A 26880-nucleotide genomic window follows, 5' to 3' on the forward strand; every position below is an offset into this window, starting at 1 on the left:
GTCTCCTTAGCAATACACTATTCAATTAGGTCAAAGGAGACTTCTACCAGTGATTCAAGTTTCACCACGTATTTCTCAAACGCAAACTGTCCCACCTACAGATGGCACTACAGATCACAGCAAACAGCTTTACAGACCACGCTTTCCTGTGGAGACAGTTCTCTCACTACCACTAGCGTTAGGCAATTCGGCTTTAGATTGTTTGCTGCTTTGCCAGCACAGACCTACACTCAGGATTTAATGCTCGTAAGGAAATTGTATGCACCCCTGAACCTTCTCAAAGTGAAATGATATACATCTTTCCCTAGTCATTAGTACTGAAAGGATTAACATTCCCTCCCTACTCATCACTGTCTTGAATCTCTCTCCTCTTTTTTTTTCTTATCTTTTTGTATTGGAAAGTTAAAGAAATAAAGTTGTCAAATATGGTTCCAGGACATATAAAGGATGAAAAGGAAAACAGATTGCCGTGAACAGGAAAACTGCAAACTGTAGTTCTAACTTTCACTAATACAGTATCTATGGGAGCTACAAAATCCACTCTTCTGATCCAGAAGGAGTAAAGCAAAAACAACTCTGTCTTCCATTCAAAGTCCTCAGGCAACCTAAGCTTGCATACCACTACTCTATGTATATATACAAGCACACATTGCTAAAAAGTCATTTCCAGAGTCAGCTGCATAGAAAGAGTTCTTGTAATACAACCCGTAATCACTTCAGGGAAGCATTATATTGCCACTCTCAAGCAACTTTTGCATACACCAGTGTCAGCTGGATGAAAACTCATTTGGTCCAGAGTAACCACAGCAAAGACATATAATTAAGGCAAAAGAAACATGATTTAAGGTATTGCATCCACAGCTAACAATTTGCAAGCAAGAAAAAAAAAGACTGTCCCGTTCTCATCACTTACAGTCCTACCAGCCTGGCACGCAGTGCAACAAAGCTAAAATAATGTCCAAGTGCATCTGGAATGCTGATCTCATTATAACTGGTTAATGGACTAATACTGAATTGGGCAGCAGCCTTGTACATCTAAAAAGTAAGTTTCTGTTAGAAAACAAGCTAGCTATGAGCTAGCTATGAACGAAGTGAGATACACTAACCTCAAGCTCCCCCGATCTCTAGTTTCGGCAAACAAAAATCATTAGAGATTGCACGTCCTGTACCAGTACTGCAGTATCATTACACCCTTGAGTTGATTAAAACCAAATATTACAAAAAATGAAGTACCTCAGAAAGAAGTGTTCCTGAAACCAAAATGCATCAAGTTTTACAGAATAAAAACATTAACTGTCATGTACTACACATAGCAAGCATGCAGAATATAGACTGTCAATACATGATTTCTCATTTGCTTGTTTGATTGCTTTGGTGGTGTTTTTTTTTGTTATTGTTGTTTTTCTTCTAATTTTTAAAATATTGAGTGAAAGGTACCGAAAAAAAGCAGTCAGTAAAAAAGACTGGCAATATGTACATGACTACATGTTTACTGTAATAATTATATACATTTTTGAAAGCTAAACAAAGACATACAAAAAAAAGAAATGAAACGAATGCTGCATTACCACACTTCAAATTGGTCCATCTATCCAACTGTAATGCGTAAAAACTGCATTCCTCAAGCAGTATTCTAATGAAATATGAGACTAACTTTACTGTAGGTGCCAGACTGAGAAAAGCCTAGTTTCAGTTCCACATAAACTAGCATCAATACCAATGTACATAACTAAGCTTTTAAATAGTCAAAGTATATGTAAGACCTCCCTCATATATTGAAGGTCAAACAACTGCTGGACTTTCACATGATACTTGAGACAAGAAGTCTCAAGGAAGACAGGTGGCTTTGTCACAAATGTCCAAATCTGGGCCACTTATAAGAATAACAAAGTAATCCACGCTGTATCAGGTTCTGTTCATATAACACTATATACCAGACCACCAGACTGTACAGGAAAAACAGTTGCTTCATCTAGCAAATAGCTCAGCAAGCCATATACTAACATCTATGGTAAGACTTCCCGAATTAGGCCCTTCTTCCTTTCAACACACTCGTCACTTTGCCACAACAGCACATCTGTTGTCATCAGTGCTGTGTCATGGACAAGTCCTTTTATTACTGGCAGCCTACTACCACATGAGGACAAAATCTGGAGATGCCGACTTGGTAACTAATTTACACATTTAAATGCTTCCCTACGGAATATTTAGAAAGATACAGGGTCAAGAACACCCTTTAGCTGATAAATTAGTCTTTCTTCTTGGGGACTTCCTGGTGGCGAAGCAAGCGAACTTCTGGTGAATTAGCTTCCCAGTTTCAGAGCAGGGTGAGTAATCACAAAGCCTGAATTTAACAACGTGCTCTTCTACACATCTCCATTTCTTTTTCAAGCTTCAGATCTTCCTCATCAGTCTCTAAGTACTTACTGAACTTCTCTGTATTTTTTGCAACACAGTACCTTGATTTAGACAATACTTCCAGACGATACTTCAATGCAGATCAAGTAGAATAGAAGGGTTTTATACCACAGGCCTATATTGATGTGTCTTTTCGTGTATTAACATGACATGGCAAACTCCCTTCAAGATTCACAACCAGCCCAGACCTTTTCCAAGAAACCACTCCTTAAATATTCAACCTCTATGGGTGCTACACAACTAGAACCCAAGTGCAGGACTTGAGCCAGCTGAACTGGGGCCTACCCATTAATTACTTAAGCTGCTCAAAAGTTCTCTGTAGTATTTGCCTCCAAAGCAGCCACACACCATTCTCTTCCCATTTATAATTTTATCAGGATATTTTCACTGATGGCTCAAATTAGGATGCACTCCTGTGGAATTTCATCAGATAAATAATCTCAAAATATAGCCTGTTAAACCATACCAGTAGTGTACCAAGGTCAGAACTGAGCACATTTAGTATTTCTTCCTACCAGGAGAATTAATACCAGGTTAGGAAGGAAAAGTGTGACAGAACTGTTTGCAACAAGCACACTGACTATATCTGGCTCTGTTACATAGAATCATAGTTTTCTGAGTTAGAAGGAACCCACAAGTACCATCCAGTTCAACACCCGGCTCCACATACCACCACCCAAATTCAGACCCTATGTCTAAGGGCGTTGTCCAAATACTTGAACTCCAGCAGGCTCAGTGCCGTGACCACTGCGCTGGGGAGACTGTTTCAGTGTCTGACCAGCCTCTCTGTGAAGAACATTTTGCTAACACCCAGCCTGAGCTGCCCCTGTCCCAAGTTTCAAGCCATTCCCTTAAGTACTACTGCTTGCCACCAGAAAAAAAAAACACAGGGCCTGCCCGTCTACTCCCCATTGTGAAGAATGTGTAGGCCATGATGAGGTCTACCCTCAGTCTCCTCTTCTCTAGGCTGAAGAGACCAAGTGATTTCAGCCATTCGTCATACATCTTGCCCTCTAGACCCTTCACCATCTTTGCAGTCCTCCTTTATAAACTCTAATAGTTCTATGTCACTCTTATGCTGTGGCGCCCCAAACTGCATATAGTACTTGAGGCAAGGCAGCAGCAGCGCAGAGCAGGACAATCCCTTCTCTCAACCAGCTAGCAATGCTGCTCTTGATGCACCCCAGGGTACAGTTGACCCTCCTGGCTGCCAGGGCACACTGTTGACTCATATTCAATTTGTTCACTAATATACACTAATGTGCTTTTCCCTGCTCAATTTTCTTATCACTCACTAGTGAGAATTGATTTCATCTAATTTCCCAGAAAAGCCCTTCTATAAAAAACACAGCTGTATAAACAGCAGAAGCTTTCTTACAAACAGAAAAGTTTTCTTATCAAAAAGTTATGGCTTTCAATTTTCCAAATTATTCATGAAGTTACAACTGATGAGCAGTTGATATGGATGGGTGTATGCATACTAAACCTGTCAAGCTCCTAACAGAGTGTAAATCCAATTCAATGGTCACTTGATGGTACGTTTAATAAACAGGTTTCTGACAAAGCAAAATGCATGCATCTGTTATCAAACATTCCAAAGGTTACATTCTCTAGGACTACTGAACTTCATACTTAAAGTATTTTATAAAATGAAGAAAATTTAGGGAAGTTGAGTTAATAGCCTCAACAAGAAGACTAGAACAGATAACATACCTCTACACTTGGGCTAAGGCTGCTTGGCAGTGTTTCTGATGTCACTGTTGTGCTTGGAAGGCTGGAGAAGTCCCAGGTGTTCACAGGCTGTATTGGTTCAGACGGTTGAGAGTGATCGATGCATTTTGGATTGTCCAGTAAGGTCACTTCATAAAATTCTTGAATATCTAAAGATGTGGGAAAAAAACAGCGAAGATGGTAACTATGGAGCCTGTGATATTCTGAGCATGATGTTTTCATCCCGCAAAACAAATTAAATACCTACTACTTTATCTGTGTATTACGGATGAAGCCGTATCACCACGACCACTTGACCTTTCCCCCAGGACACACAACTCACTCTATGCCCCATACCTCAGCGCTTAAGTGTCCCCACTCACTTCAGGCTTCTGCCACCTGTAGAACTGCTACTGGCAGCGTGAGCTGCAGCAGAACAGCAGAAGCATACGGAATAACTGCAGTGGAATAGAAGAGATATCTGTTTCTGTTCATGGTATACATAACTTCCAATAACGTAACCTTCGGTTGTCTGATATCTCCTGTTCAAGGGCAATATTAGGTGTTTTCTGTGGTACGTATTTTAATTAAACAAGCACAGAAATATGAGTATGCTGATGGAATCAGCAACAAGTTAAGAGAAGTTAGGAAAAATGAGATTGAAAACAGATTGATCAAGATACGCTGAAAAAGCAGGTGATGACTCAAGCAACAGAAATAGGATTAAACAGTATGAATTACAAATCATATTTATGAACTAATAGCTTTTTCTACAACCCTAAAGGCTCAACTGGAAACTTCTGGGGAAAAAGAATCTGGCTGCATTAGTTTATTGTTTTTGTTTTCTACTGACTTCCTATCCACTAAAGCAATCTAAAGAAGCATCAAGGGTGATACGTAAGCATACAAAACTTGATAGTGCAACTACTCATTAAAATTACTCAAAAAATATAAATCTGAAAAGGTATAGGATAAGGGAGGGACAGATAAACAAAGAATGTTTTTATAAAGCTTTTAGGCTCCTCTTGGAAGTAAAAAAAAAAAAAAAAAAATGTTAAACAGCAGTTATAACTAACGTTTTTAATTACACCAGCTTCACAGAAGACAAACATTTCAGACAAAGCTAGCCCAAGAAGTAAATAGGATCCAGCCATCAATAGGGAGGGTTCTAATCTGCAAAATTTTGCAGCTTTTCAGCAGCTGTCCAGAGATGGTAACAGAGGCACAGTAACTAATTCCTTTATAGATGGAGTTGCACCACAAAAGAAACACCACACAAATGAGAGACATCTTACTGTTGGTAGTACTCCAGACTTAGACTTTGCTACAGAAATTGTACTCCCACTCTAAAGTCCAGAAAACTGCAGTTTCTCAACTTCCATTTCCGTCTTTTCTCTGAGCAAGAGTCAAATTCCTATCAACTGCTTACATTAATTTTTAAAGTTTCACTTGCTCTTCACGTTGCTGATTGGAAGAAACAGTAAGGGTTGCAGAAGACGTTAGGTGACCTAGATACACAGGAGCAAACCAGCCTAAGAGATACAAATTGCCTTTAAACCTTTCACATTAGCTCCCACGGTTGCAAATTTGTCTTGTAGCTGCATTAACATTAATACACCAATCAAGCATACCAAGTTTTTCCCCCCCCATAGACAGTACTTTGTATATTAAAATAGGCAATGTTTTAGGTTGATCTTGCAGCTGCAATCCACAGCAACCAGGATGTGAAGATCATTACATTATTTATGGGAAGGGCTTATTTGTGCAAGTGTTTTACAGCAGAAATCTAGGGCATCCATCCTCAGTTCTGGTACTTTTAAGTCTCCCTGCCAGCGGAGGTAGCCATTTATTCATACTGCACAATGCCTTGTTTCAAAAGCACGTTATTTCCCACGCATCATCTCCACTCCTCCATCTATGAAGGACACAACAGCAGAGTCGCTATTGAAAGGTGTCAGACACATACACACTACTTAATATTGGGATTAGTTTCTGTTTATCCTGAACTTGCTCAAAAGCCAAAAAAAAGTTCCTATGAACTTGATGCCTACACAGTTTATTTTATTTTTTTAAAAAAAAGGAAACACTAATTTACATTTCTACTATTCAGAATGCAAACATTAAGCCAAGCAGTCTGTGCACTTTGAATACATTCAAGTACACAAGGAATGAGTGGTGGATGCTTACATTTTTGTGAAGCCAGAAATTTAAGACATACTAAGTGCAACCTTAAAAAGGGTTTTCCTTCTGGTCTACTGCTATGTGTCAGCTTACAAAAATATTTTATCATGTGAGCATGATTAAAACATCTGATGAACTCTTATTAATCTGAAGATGCATTTTTATTTAGCATATGGAAAGTTCTGACATTTTCCCAGTTCTTGTAGATAGCGGGTAGTAAAATACATTTTTTACGTTACATTCATGGTTAATTCATTCTTCAAGTTGTGTGCATTTTTCATGTCTATCAGACTGAGGCGCAAACTAAGTTAAAGAAAAAAATTCCCATCAGAGACCACAGAACAGTTGAACAAAGCAGTTTCTAACTAGAAGGGGAACATTAGAACAGCTAGCTGACATTTAAAAACAGCAGCCAACAGGGAAAATCCCAGAATGGCTGAGGCTGAAAGGACCTAAATGACCACCTGGTTCCAACCTCTTGCCATGGGCAGGGACACCTCCCACCAGCCCAGGCTGCCCAACTCCCATCCAGCCTGCCCTTGAGCACCTCCAGGGATGGGGCACCCACAGCTTCCCTGGGCAGCCTGGGCCACGGCCTCAGCACCCTCTGAGGGAAGAATTTCTTGCTCCTGGAGTCATGTCCGCTTACATGTAAAAGCACAGTAAGACAAACTAGCAATGTTTAATGACATCGAGAGCAGAAGTCAATGCACAAAGAAAGTAACAGAACACCAATTCTAAAAGGGATTTTTTAAGACAAGAAAGAGAAAACGATTTTTTGTTAATTTATCAGTCCCGTAAGAAGGTAAGCAGTTGAAACAAACAATCCTCTCAGTTTGCAAGCAGATTTTTTCCCCCCTTCTCCTATTCTCCCCTCATCTTAGTTTCTTTCTTTGGCCAGGCTCCTATTCACCAGTAACATGATACACCAGAAGCTAATACTGCTCACTCTTACAAAAAAATTATAATCTACCAAAATTAAAACCCAAATCAATTTTGCAAGTGGATTCCAGATTCACTAAAAACCATAACAGTGATTAGAAAGGCAGGAGAAATGCTGAAGCAAATCAATTCTTACAGCCCCTCCTACACTAAGTAAGGTCAATGGCACTTGAGAAGTCCGTGTCAATTCTGTCTAGAGGCTCTGTCTCTGAGGACAAGGATTGCAATCAGCAACACGATCCCACTCCTTCAGACAGATTTCTTCCCTGCTCTTCAGAAATCAGACACAAGGCTTCTGCTTGTCTGATGCTTTTTGCAATATATGCAATAAAAAGTAGACTTTCTTGAAAGTATTTAGAAGAGTTCAGCCAGAGAGGACCCACAACGCTCACCAAGCCCAACTGCCCGACCACTTGCACGCTAACCAGAAGTTAAAGCATATTATCAAGGGCATTACCCAAACACCTCGAACGCTTTGGGATCACTTACGATAGACGTGCATTCTAAAAACCTCATTGTGAAGCAAAGGCCTGTGCATATCCCTTTCCTGCAGGGATGGATAACTTTAGTACAGTCAGTTAATAAAAAAAGCTGAACAAAGTTCTTCTCTGCTTTCACCTCTGCATGAACTGTTACTCTGCAAGTCAAAGATGGGATACATACAACTGTATTTTCTTTAGGGAAAGGTGACACCCCATAAAGAAGGTGTTGGCATCGCTTCTAACAGGCCACAGGCCTCGTGTTAAGCTACTTACCAGGCCCCTGGACTCGTCTTGGCCTGCCTGCAGCTTTGATTTAGTTTGTCTAGCTCTAACAGCAGTTATCTAAAGATCAGGTTACTTAATTATTTTGCGTAGATTTTACTTAGCTTCAGACAATTCTATGGTGTTACATCTATTACATATAGAGAGAATACAAGAAGGTAACACATACAATATTATATATTTAAATTTGCATACAGATATACATAATATAATCAGTATCATATATAAATATATGTGGAACCAATAGGTATTATATCACACAATTGTCTGAAGCTATGTAAAAGCTATATATACAACATACAAAAGTGTACACCCAATTTATGTATATATTATTTATATAAATAAAAATATAACCACATGTGCATGTGTTTGTGTAACTAGTAAATAGCAGTAAGAAGCAGTTATCCTACAGGCAGTTGGTTACCTATGGCCCTAGAATAAAAAAGAAGCCTACACATAGGATGACAGCACACACCTTGAAAACACAGGCACAAGATGACACTGGAGGCTCCAGGGCTATAAGCAGCTCACCAACCCAACAACAGAAAGCAACAGTGAGAACTGGGCAAAAAAGTTTGGGGGACAACAGAATAAAGAACAGTCATGCAGTGTATGTCAAACACCACACACAAAGAAAATAATTCTAACATAGGACTGCAAAATAGTGAATAAATAACAAAGTGTGGAGTACATTAGCAAACAGAAGCAACCTCAAGATGACAACAGCAAGGAGGAAGAAGCCATGATCACACATCTCCCAGGGAAGGATTTGCAGCACCAGTCTCGCATTCCTTGCCCTGTCCCCCCAGCAATCAGTGCTGCAGCTGAAGCCAGCTGCCTTAAGGCAGTGGGAACGTGAGCACGGCACCGCAGGAAGGGGCAGGTACAAGAAAGCTTGTGAATATTAACAGCATATAACACCAAGTATGCTGATAGCACCGAGACTAATAATAGCTTTCTGATTAGGCTGTTATGACTTCAGGCTAGCATTCTTGGCTTCGCCTTTAAGGTGCATTTCCTTGTGCCCATATGGAGATGGCGTGCAATGATTTGTTGGGAATTGAAGCAACCCAGTCTGCAGCTTGAATGCAACCAACTGGCAAAGTGCTCACACTAGAAAAAACAAAGTGAACAGTACAGGTAGTGAGTGCAGCACCTAGCCTTATTCAAATAAAACTAACATCACAAATCATATCCCAGATCAGTAAACTGCCTGAACATCTCAAAACGAAGCCATATATAACACTGGATTGCAGTAAGATTTAATCCCTATACACTTGATGCCAGCCCCGTATCTCTGAGAACTCAATGCTCAAGCTCCTGCAACAGATGAGATCTTTTCCAGTCAACTTTACAATTTTCTCCATGAGCCCTTTAAGGAAACTTTGGCAGTGATGTTAGCTTTTGGGTTAGTAAGTTATCATAAAAAGTTGAAAAAGGATAAACAGTTTGCTGCTCTTTCTTTTGATGGAAATTTGAAATTGTACTGAAAATACAGTGCAATTACACTGAAATTACAGTGAAACAGCCAGAACACAGTAAAACCAATAGTATACCTCATACCTCCTTTAACAGTTACAGGGAATAGCAAGCATATGCAATTGCAAGTCACGTGCCTGCAGACAACGCTTTACACTCACCAGCATCGGCCAGAGCAAGGACCAGAAAGGAATTGAGATGATTGCAGTATCTCAGTATTACCTATACAGGCATGGGAATCACAGGTAACATATGCAAAACCAATCCAGTAATAGATCTTCAAAAATTATCCCTTAAAAGGTTAAAAAAAAAAAAAAAAAAAAGAGCTCCCAAACCCCTTATGCTCTGAATCTACTTGTATTTCAGTTGAGTTTCAGGAAATCCTGCAGGGTACAGCATTTGCAACCTGTAAAGTCTCTATTTTGCACCCATAAAAGTCATATGCTCTCTCTGGAAAGGGACTGGGCACTGCTTTCAGAGAACGGTTGTAACATGAAGCAAATGCTAAAGTACACAATTATAGTGGCTTACAGTTTAAAGTCAGTTTCGTTTTCAGACTTGGCTAAGTGTGTTACAGACAGGCACAAAAGACAGTTGATAGGAGCTTTTGGCTTTCTAACAAGTATTAAGCAACTCCCTGGATTTTTTTTTTTAATTTATTTTTTAACATGTCATTCTTCAGGTTCTATTTTAAAATCCTGGTATTGGACCTTTAATGTTACGGTATCAAGGGAATAGCTAAAATTTCACTGGCATTTACTACTTAAAAGGAAGAAAAAACTAAAAACTTTTTAAATTAAAAATAGTCATTTGATGAGCACAGTAATCGACTGTTTTTAGGGTTTGCATTTTTAGACTTTAAGCATCTTGGCCATTTGTGGGTTATAGGTGGTGTTACTTAAATAAACTCCAGGAAATTCCAGACAAGCTTAACATTTCATGGACTAAAACAAGGACATTTACTGCAACAGACTGCACTGGACAGCATGCAGGTAGAACAGCCAACTGTTGCCCTTATGCCATACACTACAAAGTTAAAAGCTTACCACGACACACACAAGTTAATGCACCAAGTAGAGATGCCATTAATTGCACCCTCATTTAGAGATTTTCTGTTTTAATGTATTTAACATCTTTGTGCACAAACAAAGAATTTAGCAAGTGTATCTTTGTTTTCGTTTGGCACATTTTTAATAAACTCAATTCCTCTTTTGCATTCTAATCCGCTAACCCAGAACAATCTTTTAGAGATGTTGTGGTGATCCCTTCCTGTTATCTCCCTGTCCACTAGATATAATTAAATTTCTCCTGAGGACAAGAAGGACCAGAGAAGGATCAGGAAAAACAGTAAGGGGGCAACAAAAGAGCTGCACGCGACTGCTTCCATGGATGACACAGGAAAAAGAATTTGCTTCAATCATTACAAAAACTTTGAAAGTAAATTAAGCTATATAGGTAATATAAGTAAGCATTCATGAGCCACTTTCAGCCCTCTTCAAATAATAACAACAACAAAAGTATTTCAAAATCCAATGCATCTAACAGTAAAAGAAACTTCTTTAGTGTAGCTCAAAATTCATTCCCAATCTGTAATTTGTTTCCAAAGGCTATCCTATTCCAGAGAGATGGGTCAGTATACCCTCAATCTTCCACATTCCTGAAAGGGGGGGGGGAAGTTGTACTGATTTTTCTCAGAATACTTCAGTGAAAACCGACAAGTTTCAGAAAGCTTCTTAAAGTTGCTACACTGGATCTTGTCCATAATGCTCACTGTGATCAAAACATATCTATAAAAATACATGAATGCAACAAACATGGTAATATTCCTCAAATATACTTGTAAGTTCAAAAGATTTGCCATCTGCAGATTTCTTGAGCCACTGAGAGGCTCTATATTTAGGACCCATCAATGGCTTTCTCTTCTGCAAACACGTTCAGCTTCCTGTTCCTTAAATTTCTGCACTCAAAGCAAGCCCTGGAGAAGGCAGTCTACTCAGTGTCAAAAACCCTGAATTTCTTGGGTTTAGCCCCACCTAATGAACTGCTTCATTTGATGCCCCTTAGTTCTTGTCTAATGCCAGTTATGATGCATCTTTAATTACCCTTCTACATGCTGCTCAGTTTTAGGCTGGAGTTTCCTAAAACTTTCTCTTTTTCTCTGACATTCTCTGTGCAGGAGTCTCCTCCTACCTCATCACCAAGTTGTTCCTCCAACTTTTTCTGTTTCTCCTCCAGCCTTTTGAGACCACAGGAAAGGAAGAGACCAAAACACCATAACCTGTATGAGAGACCTGGGCACAACTAGTTTTTTTGCAGTTGTCATAATAATCAGCACCGTTTTATTCTTAAGTGCTTTCCTAAATGTTCCTACCATTCAGCCGGCTTGGACTGCTACTGAACACCAAGCTGACACGTTCACGGAACTCCTCACAATGTCAACACCCGTTCCAGGTGGGCGATGCTCAACTCAGAGCAATACCTTGCAGCCTTATGTTAATAGTCAGAGTTCCTACGAGATCATACTGCTTGGAAATCAAGTCCTTACAGTTCAAAATAGACATTTTAATAATGAGCTCCTCAGCCTAAGTCTCACAGAAGCAGCATAAAAGCGTAAGAGGCTTGAAGGGAAACCTGTTTTCAAAGTTAGTGGGTTTCAGCTATGGTTAACTCTGCACTGATATTGGTGAGGTACTGCCTTTCCAGCAGACATCCAACAGGCAAAGAAACCAACTTCAGCCAACATCAAAGAAGTCAGAAAACCACCAGGTATATTTGCATCAACATACTGACTTTACAGCACGTAGCATTTTAATACCAACTTTGTTCAGAGGAACGCCTCCGACTGCAACCACGTGTCCTCAGGCTTGCAAGTGATCAAGGAGCTTATGAATTCTTTCACAGGTTGACTTATTTCAGCTTAGTATTTCACCTGTAGATCCATCTACGTGAACAACTCTTTTGTCATCTCTCATACATCTGCCTCTTATCAAAGATATTCATCCAACTACAGCAGATGCAAAAGCCTGACTTTTCCAAATACACGTAGCTTCATAAACAAGCCTGCTAACAGCTTGGTTATCTACAGGCTGTCTGGGAAGATGTGTCACCCCTTTATAAATTACACGGGTCTCAATTTCTAGGAGAGGGGAGGAAAGAAAGAGTCTTTCTTACTTAGGGCTTCCTGCTGCTAAAGCAGCTGAAGCAGCTAAAACTCAAGACTTAAAACTTCTAGAAAGGAAAACAAAGGTCAACATGTTATTTCAGTTCAGAGCAATTTGAGATGTATGGCTTCTGCCAAGTCCTTAGCAGTCCTATATAATAGATACACAAAAAGTAAGTAAGGCAAGAAGAGTCTACCAATGCTGCAAGATTTCCATTTTTCAGTCGTAAAGCTGTTCCTACTAACTCTAAGCAAGTCGCTATCCTGTGTTACTCTACCTGCTGTATCAAACTAAGGAAATCCATTTAATGCAAATAAACTTGAATGCAAGACCTGAAAAGTGAATGATTAGCAATCAACAAGAAAACACAAATGTGAAGAGAAGCTTCGTATTCATTTGCCAAGCCAACAGAGCCAACTAAGTATTCTCTTTGTGCATTCATCCTTCAGCCCCACCCCCAGGAGAAAGCAACGTTTGTATTCATAGTATGGAAAGGGAAAACCAGCCTCATGAGGAACCCTGCTGCAGGGTTGGTTTGTTTATTTTTAAACAGAAGTTGATTACTGCTGTGCACCATCAAGGTGCCTTGAAAAATCCAAGTTGCAGTGCAACATTCCCAGCACGCACGTTGGGCTGGGTTCTGTTCTGCTGCATCCTTTGCCACAAGCAGCAGCACCCAATTCGTCCTCCTCAACCCTTCTACTTGTTTCAGTGACTGTGTCCGAGGCTTTAAGCCTTCTTTCTGCGCACACAACTTCTAGCTCTCTGAGAAATATTATTTTCCACTTCTGACACAGATGCACCTTCATTTGCACTCAGCTGAAACTGCTCTCATCTAACCTCAGATCTAGTTGCTTACTCTCATTTGTCTGGCTGCTTTTTACAGCAAAGACATGTTCAACTCTTTGCCAGCCTGTCCACTTCTATTTTCCAAATGGTTCATTCACATTTTCCTCTCTTCTCACTGATTGCTTCTTCAGCCTGTTTTCAGATGGTCTCTTTCCAATTTTCCTTCAGAATCCCACAGGGTCTTGCCCTCTATGTTCAGACTTAGCAGTAAAAACTTACTGAATTTAAAACTGTCATCACACAGTTCAAAGTTGGCATAACCACCTCCTGCTGTCCAAACTCTTTTCCATTTAATATTACCTCCTGCACACTTAGTCATCAACTGAAGTCAGAAAATACATTTTATGTATATATACATAAATGAACTCCCAGTTATCCACCCTCTCCAAATAACTCAACTGCAGTTCCAAACTATTAGCGGCCAATATAACAACGTACCTTTTTCTTAAGATAATATATTTGTTACTGTCAGGTAACAGAAACCTGACAGCGGCACAAGTGCTACTAGTAAGCATTAATTGTAGGGTCTCCCCTAAATAGCGCCAGTACAGGACTGAGAAGGATTCTTTCCAAAGGAATGAAGTTTGGAGGAGGGGAAACAAAAAAAAAAAAACACCACACCGTTTTTGGGGTAAGTTCCCACTCAAACATCTGCACTTCCATACAGGTGCACAGCCCTCTGCTTGAAAGAGACAGCACAGCACTTTTTTGGGGTGTTTTTTTCCCTCTTTTGTCAACTGTGAGCTGGCAGACTTTAAGGTAATTATCTGGCACTGGTGGCACCACACACTACCATCTCCCCCAGAAGTAATACTTGCACACTTCCTGCAGACAAATTCTAAAACAAGATTCTGAAAATGCGACTTAAACCTGCAATACTTCTACAATTTGTCCACAAGTTTTCCTTATTGCATCTCTGTCCTGGACTGACTACCTTTGCAATTCAAACCAAAATAACTCAGCTTTTTTGAGGACATGTCTGCATGACTAAATCCCTGTAAAAGCTTTACCAAAGAGCTCCACAGCTTCTCTTAATTTAGAGAAGGAACATGAAGTTAAGAAGGTTATCCTAGTGTCAGCCCTACACCTCCTGCAGTCCCTTCACATTCCTCCAAATTTGGCCTAGTTAGAATTCAGGAAACCATCTGTGCAAGGAGACAACTCGGCCACTGTTAGAGTTCAGTTTCTTTGAAGATTCATTCCACCTGCATCAAAGCAAACACCATCCCTCAAAACACAGGCCACAAGATGCACAGGACAAACCTCAGAGTAACTAGGCACACGGCATTCCAGCTGCAGAGCTGATCAAGATGTTCTGCCCTCACTGCTGGGATCACCACGGAAGCAAGCGTAAGATTGAAAGCAAATACTTTCTCTTGCACTTTCCCCTTTCCTCTTCATTGCTCCCAATCACTGAAGCAAATCCTGAGGGAGAACCAGAGCAAAGGTGGGTACTTTGCAGCGTGACGGCAGGCAGGCATCAAAACTAGGAGAGAGAGGTGTAGGAACACAAGAAGAACAAACTACAAACCATACAGCAAGTAAACTTTTCCAGAAGCTGGAAACTGCAGCCATAATTCCGAAGTTCAGCTTTCTTTTCATGGATAAACAGCAGATTTATTGACAGTTTTCTTGTAAATAACTCCTTTTAATGGCAGCACTGTAAATAGAGCAATACTGTGATTGACAAATTTCAGCTCCTGAAAACTGAACACAGCCACTAGAACCACAAGGGTACTCTCGTCACAATGCTGTTTGCCTGCACACCAGCAACTCCTCAACTTACAGCAGCCTTACGTCCTATTTTAGACCACCAAAAGCAGCTCCTAATGCCATTGCACTGCCACAAACACGCAGAAGTATGCAGCACAGAAAGCATTTAAAACCATCAAAAGAACAGGAATACAGCAAGCATATGCCTACACGACGACCCCAGAACCTGCCACACTACCAAGCTGCGTTACGTGCATACAAACAAAACGATAGGTAGTTCTTTAAAAAGGAGGAGCAGCAAGCATCTGTTTCCTTCATCACTGCATTCCTTTAACAGGGTGACATAAAGTTCTTCCAACAATCTGGGACATTCTTAAGCAGCAACAAACTACATGGCAGTAGCACACTCACAGCTGAATTAACGCTCCAGACAGCAGGACACTAAGTTCACTGTCAGTCTTATCCTCCCTCCATCCAGATAATGCAAAATACATGAAAATAATCAAGTAATTAACTACCTTGGAAGACAACTCTATGTCAAATCCAGCTGAAACAGACGAACTTTTGCACAAGTTTCAGGAATAGGACTACGCTAAGCCTACTCACAGAGGATCCTTAGGAAACCCAGCTGAAAAGCAGACAAACACCTTACAGCTGCAAGAATTGTACTGATGAATGTTGTGGTCTCAAAAAAAAAGAGCAACGTTTTGTTAGAGAAGTTACAGTCTGGGGGTGGGAGGGAGGGGTGTCACAAAAACACAGCAAGGATAAGATTTCAAGCTAAAAATACCCTATTTAGCAACTACAATTTCAATGGCATGCAACATAACAGAAGATGTAATTCTCTCAGAATTTTCATCTAATAAAAAAGCAATACTCACTGTCCCACCAGATCCTTGACTAAGTGTCAAGAATTTCTGGACTGATAATATACATACTACTCAGCTAGAGTCTGTACAAATTTGTGAGAGTGCCTCAGTTGCGATTAAAAAAAAAAAAAAAAAAAAGGCCAGTAGTCCACAAGGTAGCTTTCCTCCCTCAAGTTAAGTAAAGAGCAGTCTTATAAAACAACACATACCCATGACTAAAATTCTCTCAGGCCTGAGCAGATCTGAGGTTAACTGTGTCATCATGCCATATGTTCTATTAACTAATGGTATCATTGAAATAAAAGCTGGTATCAAAGTTTTCCCAAGAGTTTGGCATAAAGCTTCTGCTTTAATTGCATTTGACTTTAATTTAGCTATCAAGTACAGAAAGTACTTCCACACCAGCTAATTGAAAGGGAGCTAAAAGAGCAAGAACGTCTACAGGGATGCTCAGAGAGATGTGGTCACCTGCCATCTGCTGGGCATTTGGTCAGTCCACTCCAAAGGGTCCCGACTTTGAAGAGTGCTGACCCCACTACAGCCTAAAATCTAGGGCTGTTGCCTTAACTCACTTCAGAAAGTGAACGTGGACAGAGCTGAGAAAGCTCCCAACAGCTTTATATTCCTAGAAGCTTCGGCTCCAGTCAGACTGCTGATAAACCTGAACTGTTTGCCTTAATGTGACCAGCAGTTTCACACAAACTCCAGAGAGAAGACTTATTTCTCTGGCGTGTGAAAACATTAACAGCACTTTTAATATATTCTCTCCAATTCACAATGCTCATTAATCCAGACAACAGTTAAAAACTTAATCACTGGAAGGAGGGGAAAGGTGTTTCTTGGTTCAGTGACGATTACAGAAACTGCTACTTTTTTCTTCAAAGTTTCCCATGCCAGATATTTATTGTCAGCAATGGTCAGCACACAAGCACCATATCTTCATACAAAGGACTCCAAGTTAAAGAAATTAGGCCAGTCACACGTACAAAATTCACCGCATTCAGCCTCCACCAGTCAAATTTGCCATTTTAAAAGTCTTCAGATGCGCAGCTATAAAAAATGGTTAAAATAAGATTGAACAGGTAAGAAAGAATACAAGTAAGACAGCACGGCCAACTCCACTGCCAGAGTACACAGAGACCATTTTAAAGTTCTTTTTTCCTGAAACCTGTGCAAATGGAGTTAGCTATTGTGAGAGAAATTAATATTTCTGAAAGTAGTAAACTACTTTTGTTTATAGCTACAACTAGTAATATTTTTAATTTCAGAAGACTATTTTCCATATGGTCAGTCAGCTGCAGTACTCAACCCATCAAAAACAAACAGGCTTGGATTACACAAAACGATTCTGTTTATAAACACAAGTCTACTTCAGAAGTGCCTCCCTTAGAAGCATTAGATTTCCACATGCAAGCGTTCCTCCTCTTCTCATTTCAAAAATATGAAAACATCATATCTGTGCCTGTACAAGTACCTGTATCTTCTTTAAAAGGTTCAAAAAAATCTAAGCTAGAAAACATATCTGCAGAAGCATTACCCCTTTATTTTAAGAATAATGCCAAATTCTTTACTAAAGTGAAATTAAATCATATCCCACCTCTCCTTAGGTGGGTATCTTTCTTTGGTCATTTAATAAACTGACTCACCGTACCAATTATCAGTGTATCAATAACAAGCTATTTTTAGCTACAACCAGGAAATCATACGGTAGAAGAGATGCTACACAATACTCACACCGTAAAATAGGAAATTTACTTAAAACCAACACTCTTTCTCAAACTGATTTTAAAGGCTGCTAATATCTATTTAATTAAAGAATTAGACATCATTACACTTGGCTGGTGGAACCAAGTAGAATGGGAATACCATGTTATAGAACACAGAAAATCAAAGACAGGCTTTTTCACTGATTGTTTTAAGGATGTCACTAACATCTGGTTACCAATTTTGTTATTTCACTTAGATAAAACACTGATGCAATAATGTCAATTTTGTAACACAGGTTGTTCACACTGGTTAGTCACCATCCTAACTCAAATCATTTTAAAGCCTAATTTTATATTTAAGAAGTAGGCCAAGTGTATACGATTGCTGAACTAAAATCTGTTGGAAGAATTAAAGGAAAGGATAATGTGGAAAAAAAAATAAAAATGTGAGAATACCATTTATTCTTCAGCATCCAAATTGAAATTCACCAAAAAAAAATTAATTCATCCATGTGATTCTAAATAGACAAAATATTAAGTATTCCTGAAGAAAAAGCTACAGATTTCCCCCACTATAAAAATACAGACATATTCCTGTGCATAAAATCATGTGTATTTTTTGCTTGAAAGAACATTATTTGATTGCCAAGTTAAAAATCACACTAAAAAAGATGCATGAAGTTGACAGCAGATCCTGACTGAAGCCTTCACAAACATTCTCACCTATCATGGACAGGCGGGTCTTGGATGTAGTGCAGTAACTTGGCAGAAAAAGCAAAAAAAAATAAGTAGATGGAAGTCATTTTGTTTGTCTGGCTTTGTTTCTTTGTATTTTTTTTTTCCTTTGGTGGTTTACTTTTTTTTTTTTTTTTTTTTTTTACTATTAAAAAGAGCAGAAACTATAAATGGCATGCTTTCTAGAAAATGTATCTATTTCAGAAATAAATTCATAGCTGAGCTTGGATCCTTCTGTCAGAGCAGCATCGGGTATTTAAGTTAGGGATGCACCCCAACTCCTTTAAAAGTCACACTTCAAAAAATCAGGTACCAGTTAATTAAAAATGCAGTATTTCAGATAAGTCTAACCTGCAATACAACTTTAACCAGACTGCTCCCAAATCTTCATGGGAAGAGGATAAGCAGGAACAAGCTTCAGGACTTCATAATCGACACAGCTGTCCTCCACACAGCACCTTTTCCAAGGTGTCGCTCCCCTTCTGCGTGACTCTATGCAGTAGTCATGCCATACAAAGATGCTTCCAGAAGGCCAATAGTCACAGACAGCCTGCCCCGAACAAGAATTCCTCTGACATATTTCCAAAGAAAGAAGCAGGTTAAAAGAGAAAGATTAAAGCGGACAGCATAAATTGCTTGGAAGGTATCAGACTTCTGTGCTATGACCTTTCAAAGAACCAACCGTACAGTTAAGCAGTAAATGCAAAGTTAATGCAAGGCATCCAAGAAGCATGACACCTAAAGCGTGTGCAGAGATCAACTGAACTGGGCAAAACCTCGTATCGTATGGCTGCAGTGTAACGTCAGACAAGAACAGCAAACAGGCCATACAGCCCACCCAGGCATCGACACATCCCTGTTTCCTCCTCTTGCAGGAGAAAGGCAGCAGAGACCAGGCAGCCTCCTGATTAAGGAAAACTGCTACTAGGTGCAGAGTCATTAAGACAATCAAGTTCTTTAAGCGGACATTAGAAGACACCGTGTCTTGCAGGTTACAATACCAAAGGCTAATTCCATGCCACAGACAGGTACATCATTGAGTATTAATGAGGGATAATCAACAGTGAAATTTCCTAGGTGAAAATAAAAAGCATAACTGCAGTATGTTAAATTTCTGATACTTCAACATTCTGATCCACCGATGAGCAAATCTTGTTCACACACATCCCACAGAGATGTGCAACTTTTCATTAGGGAGCTGCTTGGCATCAGCTGAGTACTGCAGAGAAACACACAGAGCTCCAGCAACTGACCTACTGAAACTGACCTACTTTCAGAACTGCCTTTCCTGAACTTTTCCCATCAGTTCAGTAAGATGACTGTCTTTGGAAAACCCACCTGAAGATGAAATAAATGTCCCAGAAGAAAACATGCTGCTTGCAGCAGTGCACGTTTCTATTGTGCCTGCCCTCACGTTTCCACCACTATACAGATTCCAAGAAGCTACAGCACTACAACACTTCTATGACATGCTACACACACTGTAACTCAGGTAAATACCAAGTAATAAAGGAAACCTATATGATCTACAATGTTAATATTAATACAACTCACATGCAAGTTACTTTGTTAAAAGGGAAGGACACAGAACTTCAAGAAGAAAGTAACTCTTGAGGGTAAACTAACAAATCTTTTACTCCTTAGCTGCTATAAAAATAGCGACAACCAATTAAGGAGAAGACACCTCACCAGCTCCCTGTAGAAGTTTCAAAATCAAGTCAGCATTCTGCAAGTTACATTAATGCTCAGGTGTTTGTTTTTTTCTTCTCCTTCTAACAGATGTGCATGAAATTCAAAACTCGATATAAGTACTTCCACAAGATCTACGTGAAAGCTTTCAAGGAAAAAGCATTGAAAATACTTTAAACTAAGAATTAGCAGCAATGTTTTCACTCCACTATGCAACTGGAAAAAGAAAAGATCACTGTAGCCTTCCCCAACATGGGTTTCTTTTCATTTAGTTTAACTTCATAGTTGAAGCATACTATTTGCAAGCTTGTTGAAGTCATTCAGCACGAAGATTTGCCTGAATTCTACTTTAGAATGAAACTACTTTAACTCGTTTGCTAGCCTGTTACGTACACACCCACAACAAAAACATACTCCTTAGAAATTGTCCGGATCGATACAAATACACATGAGAAAGGAGCCTACATGAAGCAGTTCACAATAACATACTCCAGAGGGAAAAAACTGCAGCACACACCAGCGTTAAGCCACCCGGGGCCAGCCGAGTAACTCCTCAGAAGTAAGTTACCTAAAACAAGTGTGCTGCTGATTGGCAATAGCACGTGTTACTCCGCCAAACAAAAACACGCACTGAACGCACGAGGTTCCTCGCGTAATGCCGCAGCTATCCTTTCCCCCGGACACCACCAGTGTGACAGCCGGGGCTGCCCACAGCCCGCCGCGGGGCGAGCCCAGCCCTTACCGATCAGAGCCTGGAAGAGGTTGCTCTGGAAGATGTTGATGACCCGCTCGATGGAGTTCCGCAGCTGCCTGTCCTCCGCCTGGCTCAGCTTGGAGCGGTACTCCTCCAGCAGGCGCAGCGCTCGTTGGGTATCTGCAAGCGGACAGCGGGCACAGCGCTGAGCACGGGGGAGCGGGTGGGACCCCGGGGGATGCCCACACACCCCCACACACCCCCACACCCCCACACACACACAGAGGGGACGCGGAGCTCGGGGCCGCCCCCACCCCACCGCGCTTTGTCCGGGCACGGGGCCGGTCCCGGGGCAGCCGAGGAGCCCGGCGCGGCTCTCACCTTGCTTCCTGACGGGCATGGCGCCGCGCTGCCCCGCGGCTCCGCCTCACACGCTCGGAGCCCGCCGGGGCTCCGTGTGAGGGGGGGGGCGGCACGGCTCCCCCTGCAGGCCGGGCCCTGAGGGGGGAGCGGCACCGGCGGAGCGGGTAGGGAGCCGGGCGGGCACAGCAGCGAGCCGGCTGCTCCGGCCGGAGAGCGGCTCCGCTCGGGGCTCCCCGCCGCGGCGGCGCCTCCTCGGTGAGGAGCAACACGGAGCGAGCCGAGCCGGGCCGGGCCGGTGCCACCGGGGCAGGGCAGGCGCCGGCCGCTCCCGCTCGCCCCGCTCGGGAATTCCAAACTTTCCAGGCAAAATGGCGGCCGGGAGCCCGGGGGGGGGGGGGAGAGAGGCGGGGGGGGGGGGGAAAGCGCGGCCCCCCCCCTGCCACGTGACCGGGCCCGGCGGCCGCCCAATCAGCGCGCGGCTCGGCGCGGGGCCTGTACCTTGCTGGGCGGGGGGGGAGGAGGCAAGGTGAGCGCGCCCCGCCCCGCCCCGCCCCGCCCCGCGCCGCTCCCTCAGGCGCTGAGGGGACGCCCCCAGCGCGGGGCAGCGGGGGGCTGAGGGGGGATTGGGGTGACCCTAAAGGGGGCACGGAGGCTGAGGGGGGGGGGTCTGAACGGGGGAGGCTCGTCCCTCGGGTCGGACAGGGCTCAAACTCCGCGTGAGACAAAGGGCTCGGAGCTCAAGGCAGCGCCCGCCGCGGGGTGGCTGTGGCTGAATTCCTGTGAGGAGATTTACACCGCCACAAGCCTCGCCCCATCTGGGAGAGGCCTCTCCTCTGCCTCCAACTTGATTGTTACCAGGGGCTAAATCCGCTTTGATTTTTACCAGGGGTCTCTCCTGCCGCGGCTATCACAGAATCACAGAATCACAGAATTTTCTAGGTTGGAAGAGACCTCAAGGTCATCGAGTCCAACCTCCAACCTAACGCTAACAGCCCTCCACTAAACCATATCCCTAAGCTCTACATCTAAGCGTCTTTTGAAGACTTCCAGGGATGGTGACTCCACCACTTCCCTGGGCAGCCTGTTCCAATGCCTCACAACCCTTTCTGTAAAGAAGTTCTTCCTAACATCTAACCTAAAACTCCCCTGGCTCAACTTAAGCCCATTCCCCCTCGTCCTGTCACCAGGCACGTGGGAGAACAGGCCAACCCCCACCTCGCTACAGCCTCCCTTGAGGTACCTAAAAAGAGCGATAAGGTCGCCCCTGAGCCTCCTCTTCTCCAGGCTGAACAAGCCCAGCTCCCTCAGCCGCTCCTCGTAGGACTTGTTCTCCAGGCCCCTCACCAGCTTCGTCGCCCTTCTCTGCACCCGCTCAAGCACCTCGATGTCCTTCTTGTAGCGAGGGGCCCAAAACTGAACACAGTACTCGAGGTGCGGCCTCACCAGAGCTGAGTACAGGGGGACGATCACCTCCCTAGCCCTGCTGGTCACGCTGTTCCTAATACAAGCCAGGATGCCGTTGGCCTTCTTGGCCACCTGAGCACACTGCTGGCTCATATTCAGCCGACTGTCCACCATCACTCCCAGGTCCTTCTCTGCCTGGCAGCTTTCCAACCATTCCTCTCCCAGCCTGTAGCTCTGCTTGGGGTTATTGTACCCTGAAATCCTCCACGTACCTCCCTGAAGAAAATAAAACGTGTGCTTGGTGTTTCCCGACACACATTTCCCCGTTTCCCTCCACACAAGTCGCACGTTCAGGGGTTTGGCACTAACTGGTCCCAGTTCATATATCTTTAAGTGAAAACATGCCTAAGAAGGGACATTGGCAGAAGCCTCCATCGGCTGGCCTCATCTGCTTCCACTGTTTACAACGGCAATAAATGCACTCTAAAAGGGGCCATAAACCTCTCGATGTCAGGCAAGCATATATGCAGCAGGAGAGGAAGAACAGCCTAAATTTAGCTAGCAGAAAGGAGGCATCTGCAGCAGTGAGGTTGGTTTGCTGACTGACAAAAATGTGTTATCGCAAAGTTAAAAAAAATATATTTAAAAGGGAAAAAAAAATGCAATTAAAGGAACCACCGTAAAGAAAGTGCTTTTTCCTAAACAGGACTCGATGTTTCCAAAGTTTGTAAATTTTAAATAAGAGATAATCCTATTACATGCGGTCATTGTGCTGGGGTTAGAGAAATAATCCCATATATAACACCCTGAGACAGCATTTCTCACTTGTTACTAATGCTCCGGGAAAAAGAAAAAAAAAAAGAAAGAAAGAAAGAAAACATCAAAGAGAGGTCAGGATGACGGATCAGCAAGTCAGGAAGCAATTAGGTGAGCCTTATTGCACCTCAGAGAGTGGTGCTGGTTCCCAGCACTTCTGTTTCAGTTTTAGGAGGATATTTGTTGATTGAAAGTGGTTGAACCAGAATTCATAGCATTAAACTTTAGTATATGAAGTGGTTTGGAAGTTCCGGCACATATAGAAGTTATCCCATGAATGGAAAATGGTGTTTTTCCTAGTACACTGCAGTAAGCATCTGTTGTAAAACTATCCTATATTGCACGCCTTCTTATTTGGGTCCAGTTTTAAGGAGATGGTGTAGTTCCCATGGAGCAGGGGGTAACAGGGTATGAACCAAAGCATCATTTATGGTACTGCTTAAGCAACATCAATTTAAATCGAACCATTATAGGCAGCATACAGAAAGGCTTGTACTTAAATTGTGACTGACTTGGTCAGCATACAAGTCAGCATTATGCTGAGCTCAGCACATCCTGGCTGCGGTCCAGAATGACCCTTGGCATAGGAACTCCAGAACAATTATGCCAAGAAGCCGCCTGTCTCCATTGTAGCCTTCTTGGCCACAGAAACGGCCCAGGATCTGACAGACGGGGCCCTCTCCCACCATTAAACCCCTTCTTTTGCCTCTGCTGCCAGCAGCCTGCATGGGACCCTGCATGTGAGACTTGGCAAGGGTAGGCAGCTGTGCAACACGCACCTTGCTCTGCCTGCTCACAGAGGTTGTGCTCCAGGGGAAGATGTGTTGTGAGAGCAGGCAGCTTTTGACAGAAAGCAGCGCACAATTTTCTGAAACCATGGCAGAGCTTGTTGGCAGGTGTCTGCTCTGAAAATGACCACTGTGGTGACCCTTGCCAGGGGGTTGTACCCAATTCTACACCAGCTCCCACCTCGTCAGGCAGGCCAGCTGCCAGTTTGAAAATGGCTCTTCGTGATGTAGAAATATCACCTGTACGGCTGGCACCACACTACAGTGAACGGGAATGCTATCGGACATCTTATGCCTCACAGCAGTCTTGTTTTGGGCATGACTACATGGCATGGAGGGCTGTGACTGCACTCCAGCTGCCTTGGGACCCTCTTGAGTCCCACTGGAACAAGTCAGCAGCCACAAGAACCACTCAAAACAGCAGGGAAATGTGTTGCAGCTGGCATCACACACAGTAACTGGAGAGGTACAAGCTCAGAGCAGGAGACTACAGGAAATACTCACTAGATCCACACCAAAAAAAAACAAAATCAACGCAGCAACAAACCCTTGAAAAACAAGACAAAAAGGACAGCGGACATCACTATATTGCAAGAGTTTACAGTTACCAGTAAGACCTAGAGAATACAACAGTAACTAGAGCCCAGACAAACTCCCTTACAGCAGAAGGTGGGGTAGCCTAACTCAATAAATAATGGTACATTTACTCATTTCAAGTTGGACAGTGGTGCATAAGGTGGCATATTGCTAGAATCAATATTACTTCAGCAAAAAGAATTGCTGCCTGTTGAGGAGGAATAAGTATATCTCAAGAGATTTTGATATCTAATATATATTTTACTAATAAAAGAAAACACAAGAACAATAAAATTGATCCTTTCAGTCTTATGCTTGTTATCTGCTTAATGCCCAAAGTCTAAAAGCAGCCACCACACAGTATACAGTGCAGCTGATTTCACTTTTTCATACAGAACTGTGGAATTGGTACTCCTAAAAGGATCTCTAACAGCTGCAGAAAAGCTTTCGCTTCTCTTCCCCTACAGACTCACTGGAACGTTTCACAGCTAACTGGGGAAGCAATGTACCTAACGAAGCCTAATTTCCTCAGGCTGTTAAGGAATAAAGCCTGAGTGAAGTTACCTTATTTATTATGCCTCAACTCATCTGAGTTCTCTGATGCCTGATAAGATTGGATCGTGTGCCACAGCCTTACCTTCCAGGAGCTGTCTTTTTGGGAGAGTGTTTTTTCTTCATCATCTTTCATTTTGTGGTTTAAAACAAATTCAGACAACTTCTTATGGGAGAGTTCTACTAAAGAACGGCACGGTAGCATATATCTTTCCACAAAGCTTTCTAGGTATAGCCAGTTTTCATGAGGCTACTAAAGATTAAAGCTACGCTTCTCATTATAACATGCAGTTACTGTGTCACATAACCCAATGAGTCATGTGCTTGTCATATATCCTAAATTATCAGTCAAAATACCAGCTCACTCTTTCGTATTGTCTTTTCTAATGTGGTTAAAATAAGTTGCTGCCTAACATTCACAGAAGGATATACAGAGAGTTACAGGAGTCAATACACTGTGCTTTTTGTGCCCTTAGGTGACTTGTAATTATTACAATTGTTCAAATCAAGGTTTGATTAAAAATCACAACTTTAGCTTATTTAATTAAGCCTATTCAATAGAATTCTTATAGGCTGATCATACGCCTCTCTGATTCTTTGATTTTAGTCACAGAAAACAAAGATTATAGAATACAGAGAACAGTTGAGGAGAGTTTCCCAGTAATACAAGCCTTGTGTTTTTAATTTGTTAACTCCATGTCCAATGTTTGTCCTCATAAATGAAATTTCTCTCCATTTAATTGGACCAGGATCTGAATACAAGGATGCAGTGATGCGATGTTCTTACAGTTAGACAGTTCGGCTGAGTATGACCAGTAGATGAAAACGTTCCTGTTTACAAGGAGGATGAGAGAACCATTGCTTTGTTCTGTGGGTTGCTTTGTGCGTGTGTTTGCTAATTTATAGTTTGCTGCTGTTGTATGGTTTGTGTTCTCCAAAGTTATTTGAGCTCCTGTTGAATTAGGTACTGATGCCATGTTTATAAAATCATCTCATCCTTCTTTTGCTCTTGCAATAGGGTATGTGTATTCAGTAAGGGGCAGTTCACGATCCTACAAAAGAATGAGTTTTGTTATTCCACTGACCTCAAGAACTAGAGAATTACAAGGAATGGGGAGTGATGTGTGACTTTATTTCATTTTTTAGATTGTTTTTTTTTGTGTGTGTGTTTATATTTACCTAACGTATAAAATAGCGTAACTGAAATTTCTATAAACGGGTAAAATTCAGTACATAGATGCTAATGATCAAATGCCTTCTGGAAGACCACAAAAAAAAAAGAAAAATAAAAGCATATGAAACAATATTAATTATAACCTTTAACAATTACTGTCAGTCTGACATACATCAACCTAGATCATCTACCTCCACACTTCCCGTAATCAGGACTGTGTTATATAATATCAGCTTAACAGCTTCTTAGTTGACTTCCTGATGTAAAGATAAACATCATTATATAACCTGCCTATTT

The 26880-nt window shown here is 41.9% G+C and overlaps 1 protein-coding gene across 17 annotated transcripts in view; it reads right to left on the reverse strand.

Annotated features, from left to right (window-relative positions):
* The window catches only part of DLG1 (discs large MAGUK scaffold protein 1), a 149729-nt gene extending 128102 nt beyond the window's left edge, over positions 1-21627 (reverse strand). For 9 of the 17 annotated variants that reach the window (XM_084529486.1, XM_084529489.1, XM_084529508.1 and 6 more), the window contains exons 1-3: positions 21292-21627; positions 20959-21090; positions 4132-4298 (exon numbers count right to left, since the gene is read on the reverse strand). In XM_084529486.1, coding sequence (XP_084385612.1) covers positions 4132-4298; positions 20959-21090; positions 21292-21310 — 318 coding nt within the window. In that variant the 5' untranslated portion in view covers positions 21311-21627. The remainder of the gene's footprint in view (positions 1-4131; positions 4299-20958; positions 21091-21291) is intronic. The other 8 variants (XM_084529490.1, XM_084529497.1, XM_084529501.1 and 5 more) reach the window with 1 other exon arrangement.
* Between the last annotated feature and the right edge of the window lie 5253 nt (positions 21628-26880).

This window comes from Aythya ferina (genome assembly GCF_964211825.1).
Source record: "Aythya ferina genome assembly, chromosome: 9".
Taxonomy (NCBI): Eukaryota; Metazoa; Chordata; class Aves; order Anseriformes; family Anatidae; genus Aythya; species Aythya ferina.